Raw genomic sequence first — 21576 nt, 5'->3', positions numbered from 1 at the left:
GGTGAATTAGGTTCTAGAGGATATGCTTCGTGCATACATCTCCAAGCGACCATTTGATTGGGAGAGGTATGTCCCAATGGTTGAGTTTGCCTACAATAGTGCTAATCATTCGACTGCTGGTTATAGTCTATTTATATACCAAAATAAAACACACTAAGATATTCAACGAGGAGACAAAACTCTGTGAGATATATAGTGATGAGAGATACTGAAAGTGGAAAATTTTTGTTGAAAGTGGAAAACTTCTAATGAAAGTGAAAAATGCAAAAAGAGAGGACCTCTTGACTCGAGAACACTTGGAGACTTATGAAACTCCAAGTAACTCCACTGAGTAACAAGGGCTCTATGGCTTATATAGATTTGGACGGCTCCCTGATGCTAAATCCAAACCACTATTAAAGCCTATACCATGTGCTGAACCCATGGGTGGAGCGCCAACATAGGCTTACTTTAGTGAGTGCTCGAATAATAGGGATAGCTTTAAATCATAAAGTGCTTTAGGTTTAATTTTTATGGCAGATTCCAAATCTCTGGCATAGGTTTAGATTCATGAACAAATATAGAAGAAGACACTTTTCTTCGAGAATGATCTTGTTAATCCTTTTGCATTAAGTTATCCATACTTACTGAACTGTTCTGAATCTAATGAGATTGCTTTGACTAATCGTTGTGTGACAAAACACAATTGCCTTTTTTCTTGCCTTAGCACCTAATGCAAACGGCCACTGGCTATAGATAGCAGGTGACGGCTTCGATTGTGGGTCTTATATGTTATATCTGCACCGTAAATTGTGGCTTCGAGACCACTAGACTTTAGAATTTCTTTGGAAGTAAAGTGATAGAGATATTGAATGCAAGAAAAACACAGACTGATAATATGAAACTCTCTAGAGAATGACTGAACAAGTGGAGTTTGAAGAAACAAGAGTATATTAAGAACATGATCATCTTGCCAAGGAGCATTTGGCTCTGATACCTAAACAAAACACACTGAGATATATAGCGAGGAGAGTTCTTAAAGAAAACTTCCATGAAAGCAGGAACACAAAAAGAGAAGTCCTGACTGGACTCGAGAACACTTGGGGACTTATGATGAAACTCCAAGAAACTCCACTGAGCAAGAAGCGCTCTATGGCTTGTATAGATTTGATGGCTCCTTGAGGCTGAATCAAAACCAATAGATAAGCCAATACCATGTGCCGAACCATGGGTGGAGAGTGCACACAGACGTGCACAAGGATACAGAAATCCTGATAAAGTTCTTACTTTAGTGAGTGCTAGAGTAAAAAGTACAGGTGGCCACAACTCGGCTCACATGGGTACAAAGTTATTCTAATACAATTTGGTAGGCTCGATGGATAGCCCACAATTCTTTACAAATCTATAGTGGATTTTGACAAAGCTTTGCAGTGTGAGCATACAGTCTTTTGACAACACCTTCTCCTGTTAGCATGTTGGCCACACAATTCTTGTGAACGGGGATGTGTTCGCACTTGAACCGCCAAAGTCCAAACTAGCTAGCCCAATGTAGCATTTTGGTGTTGCCTGTTTTTAGGACATTGTCGGAGTTGAAGAAACCTTTGAAATTGTTGAGGTCAGTTTTAAGACTGAATTCTTTGGAGATTATGAGAACATCTCTTTGCAAATAATATTTCCTTCTAAACAGAGGGCAAATTGAGTTTTGCTTTGTCAAACTTTCTTGCACAATATCTGGTTATTTCTTCAAGTCTATTTTTAGTTTCAGTTAGAATTCCACCCCAAAATTTACTTGAAGAAATTAGACAGATATCACAGCCCCTTTAAAAAGAAGTTTAGAAGACGCTTCAAAAGCTCCTCTTCCCAGATGCATGAAAGAAATGTATTTAGAAGGAAGAAAGAGTCTTCTAAAGATAGTGCTTGTTTTATTTGTAGAAAGACAGGTCAATTTTCTCGTGATTGCCTAAAAGCAACAAAGAAGGTATGAAAGTTGCTAGCAAAAAAAAATGATTATCAACAAGTCTCTGTTGATTATCATGAAGGTACATATATTCTTTTTGAAGAGATTCCCCTATCCAAACAAATCAGCTGATGTATGGTTACCAACCTAGATCTCGAATAACTATATCGGGACTTAAGGGTATTAGGATTGATGCGGCTAGAGATTTCTTAGCGGATATGCCAGAGATGCTAGTTAGTGCATGGGAATCCATCAGGAGTGCTCAGGATAGAGCATGGTTTTATGCTGATAGGAAGCGTTCGTCGAGGGAGTTATTTGAGGGAAATGCTAGTATATCTAAGGATACCCAAGAGTTTTGAGGCGTTGCCGGACCAGGAAGGTTGGGAAGTTGTCCTCTAGGTATTGGATCTTACCAGATCTCGCGAAGAATTGGTGCGGTTGCTTGTAAGATGGAATTGCCTCATAATGTGAAAGTTCGTTTTTCATGTGAGTAGACTCAAGGAGAAACAGGGGGTCGATGATAATGTTCTTACACCTCAGGAGCTAGTAGAGGTTGCGGACTTGTCCTTTGTTCTACATGAGGCGGAACTTATATTGGATTTCAGGGAGAGGAAGCTTAGGAATAATTTAGGAATAAGTTGATCCCAGTATAAGATTAAGATGGAATTGCCTCCTAATGTGAAAGTTCGTTTTTCATGTGAGTAGACTCAAGGAGAAACAGGGGGTTGATGATAATGTTCTTACACCTCAGGAGCTAGTAGAGGTTGCGGACTTGTCCTTTGTTCTACATGAGTCGGAACTTATATTGGATTTCAGGGAGAGGAAGCTTAGGAATAATTTAGGAATAAGTTGATCCCAGTATAAGATTAAGTGAAAAGATAGGGCGGTGGAGGACTCAACTTGGGAGACTTTGCTAGTTTAGAGCAGAGACTGCCTAGCCTTTGTTTCCTAGGGAGGAAAGGTCTTCGAAGGGAAAGTATGTTGTGTACCTAACACTAATCCTTGGGATTAGGTCCTAATCTGGTTAGGGTTGGGGAGCCCTGAGATTAGGGGAAGGCTGCGGCACAGGCAAGTTACGACGACGGGTGGCTAGGATTTATTATTATTGAAAATCCATGGCTGGGTATTTATGACTGAAGGGTTATTTGTTGCGGCAGGCCGCAATATTCACAATATGAGTGACTTATGGGTTATTGAGGATATACTGTTATACTTGACAGTTGGTATGTGCGTGGACTAGAGTAGTCTTACTCCTGCCATGGACATGGTGGTTCGTAGGCGGTCTTGTCGAGGGTCCCTTAGGAGAGGCTCTGGTGGTATGGGATGCCAAGGCTGACTGGCTTGGCGTGTGGGGGGAGTAGTGCTTGGCTCGGGGAAGATTACGGATGGAATCTATGGTTGGGAGGTGAGTTTACCTACACCCCTCTATTTTGTTCTAACCTTGTGTGTTTAGCTTGTGTATTAGGTGATCCTTTGGGAGGGGTCTTACAGAAACAACTTTAGACTTTTCTACCCTTGAAGGTTTCTAAAATGCCATTTGTATGGCCAAACATTTGCTGTTTTTTTAATTTAAAAAATCCAGTGGTTCCATTGTTCATGTGGGTGAAGTCATATAAACAGGCAGCTTGCTTAGATCCACGTCATTACTTATTTCATTGACATTATTTTTGCACAATTATCTTTTGCAGGAATATCATGTATCATAGAAATTTTCAGTGAACCTTTGTACATACTAGCACAGAACATGCTTTTGTTGCAAGTACGTGTAAGGATTGAAGCATTGGCCACTTTCATTCGTTGTGTGATTACATATATTCTTGTCATCCTCGAGATTGGGAAGTTTCATACTTCGTACCTCTTGCTTAAAAGTTCCAGTCTGTTATCATACAAAAGTTATTTAAAAAAAAAAAACAAAGAGGTTGCTCAGGTGTCTGAAATCTCATGACAAAGATAGAGATATCTCTCCTTCATTTAAAATAAGCTTTTTTAGGTTTCAAATCTCTCCTTAAATACAAAAATTAATAAACATTTTAATCTTTCAATCTCCTTTACTTAAAGGAGATCCTCTACACTCAAGTCCTTGTGACACTGGTGTTTTTTCATATCAACAAACCTTAATTTTCCTTCAAACCCCAAAAATCACTTTGAATCTAGATAAGCAAAAAGTCATTTTTTTTGGTTTAAATCTTTTTTTTTTTTGGGCTTAATTTTCTTTTGCTCTCCTGGATGGGGTATAAATATTTTGCTTGCATTACATGTTGGGTGATCTGAGAGTTATTCTTGCACTAGTGTTTTGGTGCTTGGATTATGGTTGGTGCATTTTGGTGACCTTTGAGATTTTGCATTGGTTTCACACAATCTTTGAATGAATTTGATGGGATAAAATTCGTATGATGTGATGTGGGGTTCATTGGTTTCTTGAGATCCATGTATTTACACAATTACTTGGAGGTGCTTAAGATGCATTAGTGATTCATGTGTTGCATGATTGGTCTTTTGGGTTAAAAAACTGAATGGAAAATATTATAAAACTGATACTGAAACAATTTTTTTTAAAAATTGATAGAACTTGGAGTTCTCAAACTCTAGTTTTGGTGACCAAACTAGTCGTAAAGTATCTGCTGTGGAATTGGAAACCACCCTGCCTTAGGATGTTCCTATTCCTACGGTTTCTCATGCTTTAGTGGGTGTGGGAGGAATGCCTATTGAACAATTGACCTGCCATAGGTGCGTACACTTTGGGGATATTCGAAAAATCAGCCACCGGCAACTCAATTTTTGACATTTGACTAGTAATCTCTACCCCTACACTCGTATTTTCATGGTTTACAGGCACCAGTGGGCCACTTTGTGGCCATACAAGTTGCATTCTATTGCAACTCCACGGATCTCCTAAACACAAAACACAAGTGATTAGTACAAACCCCCTAAGAGAAGTGTAGGCTAGCTCACCTCCCAACCGTAGGTTCTATGCTTCGAACCACCTCCGAGCCAGGGGCTAAGGTTTGACTCCCACATATCCATGCCACTCTACCCCATAGAGGCCTTTGGTATGTTGATCTATGATTTGCCAAATATGCGTGGTCGGACTCTTGGTCGAACTTCAACCAATAGTGAACTTCAACCAATAGTGACATCTGATACACTGTCTGGAAAAGAAAAGAAAGAACTGAAGGTAAGTATCTAGCCCCACAATACATCCTCTGAGCTGTAGTGTTAAACACCATAACCTTCGTCTTACCAAGGTTAACTGAGAACCCACTGTCCTGTGCATAAGCATGTAAAGTATCCAAGTGCCTCTGCATACCCTCTGGTGAGTCTGCTATATAAGCACAATATCATCAGCATATAAGAGCAGAGGTATCCAAGTGCCAGCTAATTGGGCTTCTCTGTCCCCTCGTGTCCCAATATAATCAGAGATCTCATCTATGTATAGTCCAAATAGAGTCGGAGAGAGCGGGCAGCCCTGTTTCACCCCTATAGTGGAGTGTACTGGTGGCTGGGAGAGACCCTCTGAAGTTTGCACGTTCCCAACTACTGTCTCATAAAGTGCCATAATACCCCAAATGAGCTCACATGGAACCCCCAAGTCTTGTAGCCGGCGCATCAGTCTAGCTTTGGGCACTATGTCAAAGGCCTTGCGGAAATCCATAAAGCCACAGTAGATCCCCCTCCCATGTGCTCTGCCCTCCTCAATGATAGCCTTGAGGGTAAAGATATGAGCCAAAGTAGAGAATCTCCTCCTGAAACCGGCTTGTCCGTGAGCTCGGACCCCTTGTCTCTCTGCCCATCTGCTCAACATTCTTTCGAGGAAACCTGCCGGATGGTAGTACACCATCCTCACCCCGATGGATTCAATTGTGTATCGAGTATCCTCTCGTTCGTAGATCAATTCTGAGAATCCTTAGGTTCCTGCTCAAGAATAGAGGCATATAGCTTGGCCAGCGAGTGACCAATCATAATGGTGCGGTAGTTAGTCGGCAGGCTCGGATCTCCAGACTTGAGTACCGGCACAATCGTGGAAGTACTCCAAGTCCCAGGAAACCCCTCACACATGGCTCTATTAAACATGAGAGCTAGCAAGTCTGCAATCATATGTCTAGCATGTATGAAATGCTCGGCTACAATGCCCTCATGATCCTGTGCCCTCCGTGTATGCAATCTGTTGATGGCCCTCCTCACCATCTCTGTTGTGAAGAAGGTAGAAGTGGGTGGACAAGGCTCTGAAGGGTTCGGTAGTGGTGGCTGCTCTGGTACTGTGTAGAGGGAGGCTGCATACTCGCCCCGTGTATCTGTAGAGGTAATGGCCAGAGGCGGGGGGTGCTCTCTAAGCAATCTCTAGGCCTCCCCAGAATCTTACTCAAAAACAGCTGATACATGTCTCTCTCCAGCCGAGTTGCTCTCTTCTTCCGCCGAATGAGGCATCGGAAGATGATGCGTGACTGTCTATATGTAGTAACACCTGTGGCCACCTCTCTCTGTAGCCGGGCTCTGAGCTCCCTATAGTCATCATCATACCAACTATTCTGGGGCATGCTCCAAGGACGTGGTCGTACTGTGGGTTGCGTGTGTGGGAAGGCCATCGCTGCAGCTGTATGTAAAGCCTCTGTCAGGATCTGTGTGAGCTCTGCTAATGGCCTCTGTGGATCCTTTGCACTCAATAGGCTGTAGATCTTTGCAGTGTATACTCCATCTCTCTACAGAAGGTATATCTCGGGTGATAGGAGGACTGCCCAACCTGGCGGGTATTGTAGTGGAAATCCACCGTAAAGGAGAGGAGTGCATGATCCACCGTAACTCCGATGGGCCTGGGGCCAATCGCAAAATCCTGGATACTTGGGATGAAGGTTGGCGAGGCTAAAACATAATCCACTGTGCTGGCCCCATGTGTGCGTGGAAAGCAAGTAAAGCCACTGGCAAGTGGATACCTCTCTAGGCCATTTAAAATGGCCAGCCCATGTGCAGTCCCCATCTCCAAGAGGTATCTCCCATACTCAGTACACTCCACCTCATCCGGTGATCTCCAGGTCAAACACATCTCCTCCACATCTATCATCTCCTCCGAATTGTTAAAGGAGGAGGTCTGGTACTGAGCCGTTCGAGCATTAAAGTCCCCAAGTATGATAACATCTCCCTCCCTGTAGAACTAATATATGTCCTCATCTAGAATCATATATGGAGATTGCCCCTTGGGCGCTGCATAATGAGATGTGCTGGGTGGAAAGTAACATATAGCAATGTATAGGGGTCTACCCTCATCTGCCCTCACTCTGACCCACATGTACCTCGCGCTCTCATCACGGCGTATAACATGGATGAGTGGCTGAAGCTCCTCTCTAAAAAGAATTGCAACTCCTCCAAATCCGCGACCACCATGCTTCGAACGGGCCTCCTGTCTACAAGTCGTCTCCCATCTGTATCCTGCCACTCTCGGTAATGTGCTGCTTAAGGCCTGATTTTCTTCTCCCTCTTGAAGTGTTCTCACTTGGGCCTTGATGGTGTTCAGCTCCACCATCATGACGGGCTGAATTTCACCTTCCTCGAGCTTATGTTGAGCACGTGCTTCTTCTATCTCCTTCTTGAGATTTGCGATCTCTACATCTTGGGCTGCTATCCACGCTTCAAGCTTCTTGACTTTGTCAAGAAGGCTCCGGTTGACCATATTAATTGCATTGTCCGTCTCTTTCTTGTGTTGTTGGATGGCTGCCTTGATCAGGTCTTCAATGTTGATCCTCTCCATCTTGTCTTGGGCTGAAAAAGGCTGGTTTTTGGTTAAAAATTAATTAACCCTTGGCCATAGGAAGAGCTTCGTGGCTGTCTGCAGCGCTTCCCACAGAGAGAGAGGCCAGAGGGGGCTGTTGCGAAGAGAGAGAAAGATAGGAAGCAGGCGGGAGAGGGAAGCAGGCGGGGGAGAGAGAGAGAGAGAGAGTGGTGGGAGGGGGCTATGACGAGAGAGAGAGATGGTCGAGTCCTTTTGGGGCGAGCAGAGAGAAGAGAAGAGCTTGTGGGGGCGCAGTGAGAGAGAGAGAGAGCGTTAGCAGGCGGGGCAGCAGGAGGGAGAGGGAGGCACACAGGTTCGAAGAGAGAGAGAGGGCAGCAGGCGGGGCAACAGGTGGGAGAGGGAGACGACACAAGGTCGAAGAGAGAGAGAGAGAGAGAGAGCGTCATCAAGCGGGGCAGTAGGCGGGAGAGGGAGGCGACACAGGTTCGAAGAGAGGGAGAGAGAGAGAGAGACCGACCTAGTTTAATGTGCGATAGAGCCCAACAAGAGATGCATGCATGGACACTTATTCTAATTACCCAAAAAAGCATGATATTCAAAGACTTCCTACTAAATGAAAACCTTGGTATCAAACCTTAGAATTTCCTACTTGTAGGCTCTAAATATTATTCTAGACTAATTAATTAAATAGATAGCCAAAAGAGCTTATATAAGATAAATAATTATAGTTGTACTCAAATTAATAGATAGCCTAAAGAGAATAGTTGTAAAATTAAAACATTACTCTTTTGGCTCCCTTTTCTGCATTTCCTTTTCGTTCTACAGACTAAAGGAAGAAGAAGCACGAACCCATCAATGCCTCGGAGCGCAATTCAGGAGGGGAGCTCCCCTCTGCTCCATACTTTTTTTCAACTCATGAGTAAGGACTTTTTTTTATCTTTTTTTTTTTTTTGGGGGGGGGGGTTCCGTTTTCTTTTTTAAATTCAACCCAGTTGGAAAATTGATTTTTTACCACATGGGTTTACTCAGTTTCGCAGGTTGCATCTCGGATTTTGTCATTCTCGTTGAATCTCCTAATAGCCCGCCGCCTCTCACAAGAAGATTATGGGGTATTATGGAAATTTCATTTATCAATTACTCTAATTCTGTCAAAAGTGATCATGTGTGCTACCATGAAATAAATAATTGCCTTATTTTCATTAAACAAGACCGTTGATGTTCATACCTTGGTATTAAGTAAAAGCTAACTTTTTGCCCTAAGTAGCACATACATAACCCCACAAACCTTCACTAAGATGTACCCTGACAATTGATCACGCATGTCCCACTATTAATCCGACTAAATAATAATAGGAGAGTATAAAAGGAGCCATGATTTAATTTGATTTGTTATTTAAGCTTTTTAATTTCACTTGTTATGGGCATGAGTCTATGGGTGGGCAAGCCATGGGTTTTCCAATAAAAAATTAAACGTGTTTAATTTTAAAATCACCCTTAGCTAAGAGATTGAATTTTTATGGTCACACAAAGCTCTGCTTCAAAAAGGAACAAAGCTTTTTTTATCCAAAACTTTTGGTCTTGAACGGTGAATTCAATCTATGGTGCAGATAGAATGTATAGTCACACTTGCACACTTTCATTATATATAGTAAGATGCCCAAAGTGTTGCCATTGTCGGTTTATCTCATTCTATTATTACGTTTGTCTATGGTATGTTGTTTCCTGAAACTATAGCCATGTTGTCATTTGTTAGTCCAAAGTTTTTAAAGAAAAAAACGATTATTATTATGTGTTTCATGTTGCTAATTGGCCCATGTTCAAAGATTTCAGACTAAATGAAAACCTTGATGTCAAACCTTCGATTTTGTGCTTTTAGGGTCTAATACTCTAGACTAGTTAATTAATAGGTAGCCACAATAGAATTCCTATTAGAGGTGAATAAAATTGTGTGAGAATTCTAAATTCTAGGACTTTATGTAACGGAATGTTGTCATGTCAAGTGTTGTGATTCTATTTTTCTCAATAGAGAAATTGGCCCATGTTCAAAGATTTCAGACTAAATGAAAACCTTGGTGTCAAACCTTTGATTTTGTGCTTTTAGGGTCTAATATTCTAGACTAGTTAATTAATAGATAGCCAAAATAGAATTCCTATTAGAAGTGAATAAAATTGTGTGAGAATTCTAAATTCTAGGACTTTTATGTAATGGGATGTTGTCATGTCAAGGGTTGTGGTTCTGTTTTTCTCAATAGAGAAATCGGCTTGGCTGCACGTCAAGGCAGGGATAACATGTTGGCTAGTCTTGAATGGGTTTCAATAGGAAATAAAGAAACCACAAGATTGAGAACTTAACAATGTCCTTGAGTGTAACTTAGTTAGGATGATCTCTGTCACGACCCTGTGTTTTTTCTCTGGACAGTGTGCAGGTGACATGGTGGACAGTGTGAATGGCATCAGGTTTGCGTTAAAAAGGAACCCCATGTGTGGACAACCCCAAGTGTGAAGGGGGCAAAGAGACTTTAACTCAAAGGGTTCTAAAAACCTTTAAAAAAATATTTTAATGCCCTTCATGAAAGAAAACGTGGCCCTTATGCTATTATTGGGGCCACGTGTGTTTTTTTTGGAAACAAGAGGGGCTGGCGGGCAGAAAAGGGGGAGGCGCCTATCTTTTGAGTGTGGTGTGTTTTTCCAGTCAGGAGGGCTGCTCATCTGGTACACAGGCGGCCAGCGCTGAAGTTCTGGAGTTTGGCTGCGTACAGGACTGCCCTTACACGCCTCTTTTCCTTCTCTTGCTTTTGTGTGAGCAGGCAGTCGGGCAGGAGCTGAACGGTGTGTGGATCTCTCCCTCTTTCTGCTGAAAAGCTGCGCAGGTCTGCAGGGAACAACCGGCGGGTTGGACTGCAGGTTGTGCTAGACGGTGAGCAGGTTTCTCGTGCTTCTTTCTCTCTCTCATGGAAGCAAGCGATGGGCTGCAGGCAGCTGTAGGAAGCGCACCACTGCCGAGGTGCTGGACTGAACAGGGCATGAGAGGCTCTCTTGGAAAGAGGGGACTGCAGGTGAAACAGGGGCGTACACGTGGGGACAGCCAGCACTGCTCTCTCTCTCTCTCTCTATTTGGCGACTGTTGGGTTGCAGAACAGAAGGTGGGCTGGACTGCAGGCGCAGAGGGCTGAAACTCATGCTCTTTTGCACAAGAGTGGCTTACAGGTTGGTTTCTCTAGACACACAGGCAGTCAGGTGTGTGCTTTTTGGAGGACGCTGTGTTTTTGCAGAAAGGAGGGGCTGGTTTTTCATGAACATAGACATCACGTCGATGGCGTTCAATTGATGGAACTTTCAGCTTCTCTTTGCTTTGGGTTCGGGACTGTTTTGGAAAGGGTTTATGGACTGTTTTGTGGCAGTTCATGTGGCTATGAACATGAGCAATGCTCGGGACTGTTTTGAGATCAGTTTGAGGACTGTTTATGGGCTGTTTTTGTTTGGTAGCAAATTCAGCTATGTACTTGGGTTATTGGCTGCAAGTACAGGTCACTTGGTTATGTTTCTTGGCATGGGAGTGAAGCAAGCTCGCATGGCTGCGTGCTCATGGAGCAGATTGTTTTCTTCCTGCTACAAAGGAACAGAGGGACCTACAGTTATGGGCATCTCTATGTTGCCAGATGTTTCATGAGGGAACAGGTAACTAGATGCATGCTGCTGTTGGCACTGTTGTTGAATGGTGCCATGAATGGTTCTGTATGGAAACAGGACATAAGTTTCAAAGGGAAACAGGCCTAAGGGTTTCATGTGGAACAGGTCGTAGGTTTCTCGAGGAAACATGTTTTTGGGTTTCTCCAAGAGAAGGTCACATGCAGGCAGAAGGTACAGGAATGGACACATGTTTGGTACAGCCTTGCTACTGATTGGGCAGGGGACAGGGAATCCATGATAGAGATGGATAGTACCCTTGGAAGGTAGAGAGGGTTGGTACAGGTGTGGACTGTATGGTATGCTGTGCTGTGATATGAGTTCTCTTTTGAGAGACAGTTTGAGAGTCTGTGTTGTGATGCAGAAGCACTGGATGTGTCAGGGTGTGATGCTGTTCATAGTGTGAGAGGCTATGGATGGTTGTGGCAGCCCTGATCATGGGAGAAAGCTTCTGTATGCAGACTCAATGTGAGAGAGTCTTTCGATGTGAAGAATGGCTGGACTTGTTTGTGGACGCCAAGTGGACAAGAAGCCATGATGCAGATTCTTTGCAGGCTTCACTGGTTCTACTGTGACGGTTGAGTTCCCAGCCTTATTGTAATCAAAGCTCTTATAATCAATTAAAGAAATACCGCAAGGGGCGCCACTGCGTTTTGGGGCCAATCGGTGTCCGTGTACTGTTTGCAGGAGCACTTTAGCTCCCTCTGTTTGTTTTCCTTTTCTAGGTCCTCAATGGCGTTGAAGTGTTTTATGTGCGAGTGTTTGTTTCACCGCCCGTCAGATTATCTGAAGGCCGGTTTCAATCTCCCATATGAGAGAGAGAAATGAAATGATATATTAACGTCTCTAAGAGGCCCTAATGGCCTATGGGACCAAAACTGAGAGTACATATGAAGTTGGTGTCTCATCAAAGGGAACAACCATATGAAACTGAAAAGTACAATAAATTGACTATCTGTAAGTAAGACTCGTAGATGATATTGAGTAGAAAATACTGGAAAATGTATATCAAGTAGATCCATGTATGCTGATCAGTTGAAGTGTTGCCCTCTCCTCATAACAAATATCTCCGCCATGGGGCTGTCTAGAATGGAGAGGTCGTAGAAGCGAGGTAGGCGCCTCCAATGCTGAGCAATAATGGCTCTGATTTGGTGATGGTGAGGATGCCGTGGTCGGGATCCTGGTGGGCGTGGCCGACAAGCACGACATAAGATGATCGCTCTATCAATGGTGACTCCCTGATGGCCCGATGGAGGAGGTATCAGGAGGTGTGCGGGTTGGGCTGCTGGTGCTGAAGAAATCTGTCAGGATCCTGTTAGAAGTCATCTCCTGTCTATTTGTATACACCAGGGCCTCTGTTGTGGGTGTGCCCGCCCGTATATCATTTTTCCACACTCCCCGTATTTTTTCCCTATTTTTTCCATTTTTTCCTAGTGGTTGGAGGGCTGCCAGGTGATGCCAGGAGCACCCCAATGCTGGCCGACTGGACTTTCTTCAGGCGTGTGCATCTGGGTTGTTGGCCGACTGCTCTTGCACCAGTCGTGGGCATCAGGCTGCTGGCCGACTGGTATTTTCTCAGTCGTGGGGTATTTTCTCAGTCGTGGGCACCATCTGTAGCTGGCCGACTGCCCACATGGAGTTGTATATATTGCCCCTCAGCCCCCACCACTTTCTCATTCAGTTTTTCGGGATCTTGTGTATAGAGAAGAGTTTACACACCTATCTCTCTATGTTTCTTGTGCTGATTATTTTCTGCAGTCTACTTGCTCTTGTCTACCCAAGTTTGGTTGTCATTTCCGCTGCATATTCTGACATGGTATCAGAGCCCTAGGCTCTAGGAGATCTTGGGCGTTTTTCTGAGCAAGAGGGGGAGCAACAGGTTGCTGATTGGTGGACTGTTTCGGGCTGAACAGGAAGAGGAGGTGCAAGAGGAAGGCAGGCAAAGGTGCTGGACAGCCACTTGCAGATTTTCAGATTTTTCCCACCCACCCACCCTTTCAGGTTACTGTCCGAGATGGCAGATTTACTAGAGATGGCCGAGAAGCACGTGAAGATTCCGACTCTCCCCACGTTCCCAGCGGATCGTGAGTTGGACGGGTCCAATTACGGCATCTGGAAGGTCATGATGGAGTCAGTTTTGGAGTCATATGACCTTGCTGATTTTATTATCATCGGGGTGCCACGGCCGGAAGCTGAGGAAGGGGAGTTATTATCGACGAGGAAGGACCGAGAGGCACAGGCACACATGTGGGACCGTGTCAAGGCCAGGGTCCGGTCGTTTATATTCCTCAATTGCACACCACAGGTGATCAACCATGTGAAGCACATGACGCTGGCGAGAGGCATATGGGAGCACTTGGCTTCTTTGTACAACAGGGTGTCACCCATGAAGCGGATATCCTTGGAAGTGCAGATGCGGGTTATGAACCCTGCAAAGTCTTCGACGATGCGGGAACACATTAACAAGTTGCAGGCCCTTCAGCAGGAAGTCCTTCAAGCTGGGAAAGAGATATCATCCGAAGATATGGCCATCACGTTACTTTCCCACTTGCCTGGTCAGTATTCCGCTTTCTATTCCTCGTTGATCACGAGTGGCAGGCTCAGCACCATTACTTGGGAGGAGCTTGTGCCAATGGTCTTGGACCAGGAGGAACGTTTCACGAACCCTCCTCACGGCGGAGGTTCGGAGGCCTTAACTGGCCAACAGTCGAAAGGCCGTAATACCAACAAGGGCAAAGGGAAGGCTTCACCGGAGAAGTCTTCTGAGAAGAAGCCTGATCCAGAACGAGAGAAGCTGAAGGCCAAAAGATCTTGTAATGATTGTGGCGAGAGAGGCCACTACTGGAGGAAGTGCCCTAAGCGGACATGGAAGAGTGCTGATTCCTCAGCCTCAGCTGCTGCGAAGACTCCGGCATTTGTGCACTTGGAGATGGTGGACTCCGATGCTTCATCATCTTCGAGCAAGGAGGCAGTTGGCTTCACCGCGAAGGATACCCGGGAATGGATTCTCGACAGTGGTGCTTCCAGGCACATGACTCCATCCCGTGACTTCTTTCTGGATCTGAAACGGCAGTCAGGTCGTATCTTTATTGGCGATAACTCCACTATTCCGATTCATAGTGAGGGCCGGATGGAGATTATTCCCGACGGCAAGGGGGGCAAGCATGCTTCCCGTGTTCTTTATGTCCTTGCTCTGGGTTTTCATCTTCTGTCAGTGCATGAGGTATGCAAGACTGGCTTTCGGGTGGAATTTGAGAAGCATTCAGTTGCTCTGAGGGACCGTGAGACAGGCAAAGTTGTTTGGGAAGGCGGTGTGGAGAACGGCATCTACAAGCTCTCTGCACTCTCCTCACTGACAGGCTCTCAGGTCGGAGATTTGTGGCACTTTCGTTTTGGCCACTTAAATGTGGATGCTTTGCGGCGCGCCTTCCGGGACTAGATGGTGGTTGGCTTGCCAGATGTTGGTAATAGGCAAGGACGCTGCAGTTCTTGCATACGTGGTAAGCAGCACAGGGAATCCTTTCCGAAGCAGGCTTCCAGGCGGGCTTCGAAACCATTGGAGTTGATTCACACTGACTTGTGTGGACCACAGCAGATACCATCCTTGGGAGGATCTCTCTACTTCATGGTGCTTGTTGATGATTGTACCAGATTCACGTGGGTCTACTTTCTTTCACAGAAGGACCAGGCTTTTGCTCGGTTCAAGGATTGGCACGTGATGGTGGAGAAAGAGTCTGGATTTCAGGTCAAGACTCTCAGGGCTGACAAAGGAGGTGAATTCTCCTCGACTGTATTTTTCCGGTTTTGTGCAGATCATGGCATCAAGAGGGAATTGGCCAATACTGGATCGCCTTCGGAGAATGGAGTTGTTGAACGTAAGAACAGGACTGTGGTGGAGATGGCGAGGACCATGCTGGAGCATCGTGATCTTCCTCGTCCACTTTGGGGTGAGGCTGTGGCAACAGCTGTCCATACCATTAACCGCTCTCCGACGACTTCTGTACCCCATATGACTCCATTTGAGGCATATTTTGGCAGGAAACCTGATGTCTCGCACTTCCGTGTCTTTGGGAGTGACGCGTATGTACATATTCCGAAGAAGCAGAGGGGGAAGCTTGACTCCAAGTCCCGCAAGCTGGTATTTGTGGGGTATAACTCTCTTTCCAAGGGATACAGGTTGTATGATCCAGAGAGGAACGAGATTGTTGTCAGCCAGGATGTGGTCTTTGACGAGCATGTTCCAGCATCCACTGTCGAGGAGCCGCCACTTCTTGGAGATCCAGAGGAGTCTGATGATGATTCCCAGTCTACCACTCCAGTTGATCCACCTCAGTCATCACAGGAGGTTGAGCCCGCAGCTGGAGTTGAGCCCCCGCGACCACAGGAGGCTCCACGATCTGTTCGAGTACCTAGGTGGTTGTTAGACACCCTTCGTGTAACGCGCGGAAGCTCTGGGTAGTCTTCTTTCAGCCCTAAACACTCTTGGAAAACCTTCTGGTGCAAAAACGCACCATCTGATGCAAAAACGCAGGTAGAGAGAGAGTAGAGAGAGAGAGTGAGAAGTGCTGGAAATTCAGTATATACTATGGTACAAAAAGGTACATATCTTTGCAGCCCTTGGCTGCCCTCTTGAAAAGGTGATAACACACCTAAAATCTGCCCTAGACTAGGATCCTACTGACTCAAACCCCTAGTGGGTTGAATGAATAAAACAAGGAGCAAGGAGCCCTTTTTATATGGGATTTTTGACACTTTATGCTGGCCGACTGCTGGTCGGCCAGTTCCATGTCCAAACAATCCCCTTTTTGCCCTGCCCGACTGTTGCTGGTCCTTGTCTTTGATGCGCATGCTGCCCCCCCCTCTGCTGACGTAAGCCGATAGCTCCTCTGGCAGCCAGCATCCACTGCCCTGCAGCCGACAGCCATCTGATCATGCTTTGCTCCATGTCCACCTCAGATGAGTCACCTGAAGCTCCTACCTTCTGGTTCTACTGGTTCATAATCTTTATCTGTTTGCCTCTTCTGGATCTAGCCCTGAGAAGGTCCATGGCATTGCTGATGCACATGACATCCCCCTCTGCTAAACTTGATGACGGGAATCCAACCTGCTCTTGGATGACTGTCATCATCCCAATCCTGTCCCGAAGTCCCTCTGTCACCTTCCATCCCTGGCAAACCTTTTTCTCTGAAAATCCGATCTGTTCTCCAAACCACTCTGTCTCTGATGAAGATCTATGCATCTGGTCTTCCTCTAGTCCACAATCCTTTCCTGCCCTGGCTCTGAACACCGTCTTGGTCTTCGTTCCTGGAACTGAGTCTGGCACTCTCACATCACCCTTGGAGGATCAACCTCCCTTGGGACCGTTCCCTTAGAACCCATCTGGCTCACGGAACTGCCATCCCCATCTGGCACTGTGGAACACCACCAACAAACCTCCTGGGAGTTCTTCCCGATCTGTGTTCCCGCCTTGGGCTTCGAATCCGTGTACTTTCCTGTACCTTGGACCTGTACACCATCATCTGGGACTGAATCAGTGTTTAGCTTGGCTGAGCCTGATGCTCTGATACCAATGTAACGCGCGGAAGCTCTGGGCAGTCTTCTTTCAGCCCTAAACACTCTTGGAAAACCTTCTGGTGCAAAAACGCACCATCTGATGCAAAAACGCAGGTAGAGAGAGAGTAGAGAGAAGTGCTGGAAATTCAGTATATACTATGGTACAAAAAGGTACATATCTTTGCAGCCCTTGGCTGCCCTCTTGAAAAGGTGATAACACACCTTAAATCTGCCCTAGACTAGGATCCTACTGACTCAAACCCCTAGTGGGTTGAATGAATAAAACAAGGAGCAAGGAGCCCTTTTTATATGGGATTTTTGACACTTTATGCTGGCCGACTGCTGGTCGGCCAGTTCCATGTCCAAACAATCCCCTTTTTGCCCTGCCCGACTGCTGCTGGTCCTTGTCTTTGATGCGCATGCTGCCCCCCCCTCTGCTGACGTAAGCCGATAGCTCCTCTGGCAGCCAGCATCCACTGCCCTGCAGCCGACAGCCATCTGATCATGCTTTGCTCCATGTCCACCTCAGATGAGTCACCTGAAGCTCCTACCTTCTGGTTCTACTGGTTCATAATCTTTATCTGTTTGCCTCTTCTGGATCTAGCCCTGAGAAGGTCCATGGCATTGCTGATGCACATGACATCAATGTAACGCGCGGAAGCTCTGGGTAGTCTTCTTTCAGCCCTAAACACTCTTGGAAAACCTTCTGGTGCAAAAACGCACCATCTGATGCAAAAACGCAGGTAGAGAGAGAGTAGAGAGAGAGAGTGAGAAGTGCTGGAAATTCAGTATATACTATGGTACAAAAAGGTACATATCTTTGCAGCCCTTGGCTGCCCTCTTGAAAAGGTGATAACACACCTAAAATCTGCCCTAGACTAGGATCCTACTGACTCAAACCCCTAGTGGGTTGAATGAATAAAACAAGGAGCAAGGAGCCCTTTTTATATGGGATTTTTGACACTTTATGCTGGCCGACTGCTGGTCGGCCAGTTCCATGTCCAAACAATCCCCTTTTTGCCCTGCCCGACTGCTGCTGGTCCTTGTCTTTGATGCGCATGCTGCCCCCCCCTCTGCTGACGTAAGCCGATAGCTCCTCTGGCAGCCAGCATCCACTGCCCTGCAGCCGACAGCCATCTGATCATGCTTTGCTCCATGTCCACCTCAGATGAGTCACCTGAAGCTCCTACCTTCTGGTTCATAATCTTTATCTGTTTGCCTCTTCTGGATCTAGCCCTGAGAAGGTCCATGGCATTGCTGATGCACATGACACTTCGGGAGTCAGGTGTCACGGAGCTACCCTCCGAGTGGACCACAGAGGACGGCCCTCGAAGATCACATCGAGTCTGAGATAAAAGCAACACGGCGGAGCTTCTCCAGGTGAACTATGCTCTGATGTCTCGTATCATGCGGGATAAAGAGCCCACTTCCGTAAAGGAAGCCCTTTCACAGGATACTTGGAGGGAAGCCATGCAGGTGGAACTTGATGCCATCGAGAAGAACAACACTTGGGAGTTGGTACCGAGGCCGTCGAAGCGGTCAATCATTGGTGTCAAATGGGTCTTTAAGACCAAATACACGTCTGATGGGTCGGTGGACAAACACAAAGCCAGGCTCGTGGCTAAGGGTTATGCTCAGCGGCCAGGCATCGACTACGAGGATACCTTTGCACCGACAGCGCGGATGACCACGATTCGGACCGTTCTTGCCCTTGCTTCTTCTCAGAGATGGCCCGTGTACCAGATGGATGTAAAATCAGCGTTTCTTAATGGTGACCTGCAGGAGGAGGTGTACGTTGAGCAGCCTCCAGGCTTTATTGTTCCAGGATCGGAAGGGATGGTTTACAGGTTACGTAAGGCCTTGTATGGTCTTAAGCAGGCTCCGAGGGCTTGGAATCAGAAGATTGATTCCTTCTTTATTCGGACTGGATTTCAGAGATCGGTTGCAGATCCGAACCTGTATCTCTTTCGGGAACGCGGCATGGTCACACTTATCATCCTTTACTTGAATGATCTCATTCTCACCGGCGGTCATGTGGAGCACATTGGAGTGACGAAGGCTGCCTTGTCAAAGGAGTTTGAGATGACCGACTTAGGCTTACTCCACTTCTTTTTGGGATTGGAGATCTGGCAGACCCAGAGGGGGTTTTTCGTCTCTCAGCAGCGGTATGTTCATGAGTTGCTTGAGGCCTTTGGGATGGAGAACTGCAAGCCTATTACTTCGCCGATGGACCCGAACACAAAGTTAACCGTTACAGATCCTTGTGAGCCAGTTGATGCCTCACAGTACCGGAAGTTGGTTGGTTCATTGATCTGGTTGCTGAACACCAGATTGGACTTGAGCTTCTCCGTGGGGCTGTTGAGCTCTTTTATGCAGACGCCATTGAAGACTCATTGGGACGCAGGATTGCGGATCTTGCGGTATCTGCAGTGTATGAAGGACCTGGGACTCTTTTACACAGGAGGGAATGGAGTCAAGCTCCAAGGTTGGAGTGACTCAGATTGGGGAGGAGATCTAGACACGAGGAGATCTACTTCAGGATACACTTTTACCCTGGGCTCAGGAGCAGTTTCTTGGAGCAGCAAGAGGCAGCCAACTATTGCCCTTTCTTCGACAGAGGCAGAGTATCGGGCTGCTTGTGGTGTTGCTTGTGAGGTTGTATGGCTGCGGAGGCTGCTAGGCGAGATGGGGTTTCCACAGAGGGAGCCCACAGTCATCCAGTGTGATAACGAGAGTTGTATAGCTATTGCTCGGAACCCGGTATTCCATGCCCGGACCAAGCATATAGAGATACAGTATCACTTTGTACGTGAGAAGATCTTGGCGGGTGACATCTTGCTACTTTATTGTTCGACGGAGGACAATGCGGCGGACCTCTTCACGAAGTCTCTACCTCAGGCTACGCTCAGGCGGCACTCCAGCTCCCTGGGGTTGGTTTCACAGCCAGGAGCTGAGAGGGGGTGTTAGAAGTCATCTCCTGTCTATTTGTATACACCAGGGCCTCTATTGTGGGTGTGCCCGCCCGTATATCATTTTTCCACACTCCCCGTATTTTTTCCCTATTTTTCCCATTTTTTCCTAGTGGTTGGAGGGCTGCCAGGTGATGCCAGGAGCACCCCAATGCTGGCCGACTGGACTTTCTTCAGGCGTGTGCATTTGGGTTGCTGGCCGACTGCTCTTGCACCAGTCGTGGGCATCAGGCTGCTGGCCGACTGGTATTTTCTCAGTCGTGGGGTATTTTCTCAGTCGTGGGCACCATCTGTAGCTGGCCGACTGCCCACGTGGAGTTGTATATATTGCCCCTCAGCCCCCCCCACTTTCTCATTCAGTTTTTCGGGATCTTGTGTATAGAGAAGAGTTTACACACCTATCTCTCTATGTTTCTTGTGCTGATTATTTTCTGCAGTCTACTTGCTCTTGTCTACCCAAGTTTGGTTGTCATTTCCGCTGCATATTCTGACAGATCCTTTGTCTAGGTAGATCATGGCTCGGTCTACTGTCCACCAAGAGGGTCTCTTTGTGTCTCCTGAGCTCAAGTAGGAACAATCCCAAGCATCTCTGATCCTCAAACTACATGACCCTGCGTAACGGCCCAAAACCCTCTTGGAAGAGGTAGTAATATCTCCCTCGGGAGTCGGAACTCATAATAGACTGTACATTGGCAAATGTAGTGCTCCTCTGTCTTTGCCTCCTGGTAGCATAATTGACAAATGTGGTCTATGAGACCAAAAAGTGACAATAGTTCCATGAGAGTACTAATCCATGGAAAGAAAAGGACAAAAAACTGAAAAAGGAAATGAGCTACCAATACAAGGAAAATGTGTGATAATACACGTAGCCATGTGAGGATGCCATCGTCCTTTAAATAGATCATGAAGCTAAATCCTCTCACTGTGGTGTATGACTCGTGAGTATGTCGTATCGAAAGTTGGGGCATAGGGATCTTCGGGGACGGTAGCATCTAGATCTTAGAAGAATTTGTGCTCTCTCTCTAGTAATTGCGGAGAGTGGAGCTGGAGGGTTCGGATGTCTGGCTATGTGATCTCTCTTTGCCTGAGAGAAGTCCTCAGTCATTGGTGGATGTAATCTAAAGAAGTCGATTTGATGAGAGGCCAAATGGCCAGATCTGTAATGGGGGTGGGTGGCCTAGTTTCTACCAAGCCTCACCACTATGTGATAAAGAGAGAAAGAGACAGAGAAAGAAAATAATATTAACGTCTACAAAAGACCCCAAGGGTCTATGAAACCATAAGTGATACAATGATACCTTGGATATGGTGAGCCATGGAAAAAGTAACAGAGAAAAAGGAAAAGCGATCATCACTAGTGTATACAGATGTGATATTAGCATGTGACCTTGTATGGGAGAAACTAGCCATGAACTAATGATACCCTTCTCAGCCAATACGAATTTGATGGCTGAGAGAATATATGGCCTTTGTAATGGAAGCATATCGTGGCATTGAATTTTGGAAGGCTACTAGAATTAGTGCCTATGCAAGAGTGCACTATTTTTGTCACACTCATATGACACGTGTCCATGTCCACGTAGTAATCATGCATTGGCTAGTGTGGAAAGCCGTTGGGTTATTATTATTGTATCGTGGGGTGGCCTCCGCTTCATTTCTCTTAGTCGCCCTGTCACATCAAATTGTGTGTATCATGAATCCAGTCATCA

At 46.0% G+C, this 21576-nt stretch overlaps 1 protein-coding gene across 8 annotated transcripts in view; it reads left to right on the top strand.

The window, feature by feature from the left end:
• The window catches only part of LOC147622342 (uncharacterized), a 91481-nt gene that overhangs the window by 2599 nt on the left and 67306 nt on the right, over nt 1–21576 (top strand). For 5 of the 8 annotated variants that reach the window (XR_015269686.1, XR_015269685.1, XM_086823443.1 and 2 more), the window contains exons 2-3: nt 8484–8577; nt 8688–8767. The exons of 1 other annotated variant lie outside the window; for it this stretch is intronic. Coding sequence is in view for 4 of the 7 variants with exons in the window: in XM_086823443.1 (XP_086679569.1) it covers nt 8514–8577; nt 8688–8767 (144 nt within the window). In the remaining 3 variants the exon portion in view is untranslated. Of the gene's footprint in view, nt 1–8483; nt 8578–8687; nt 8768–21576 lie in introns of those variants that run through there. 2 more of the 8 variants (XM_086823444.1, XM_086823442.1) reach the window with 2 other exon arrangements.

The sequence above is a fragment of the Cibotium barometz genome, chromosome 29 (genome assembly GCF_041138505.1).
Source record: "Cibotium barometz isolate CiBa-2024 chromosome 29, ASM4113850v1, whole genome shotgun sequence".
NCBI classification, from domain to species: Eukaryota; Viridiplantae; Streptophyta; class Polypodiopsida; order Cyatheales; family Cibotiaceae; genus Cibotium; species Cibotium barometz.
This window is presented reverse-complemented; position numbering and strand designations above follow the sequence as displayed.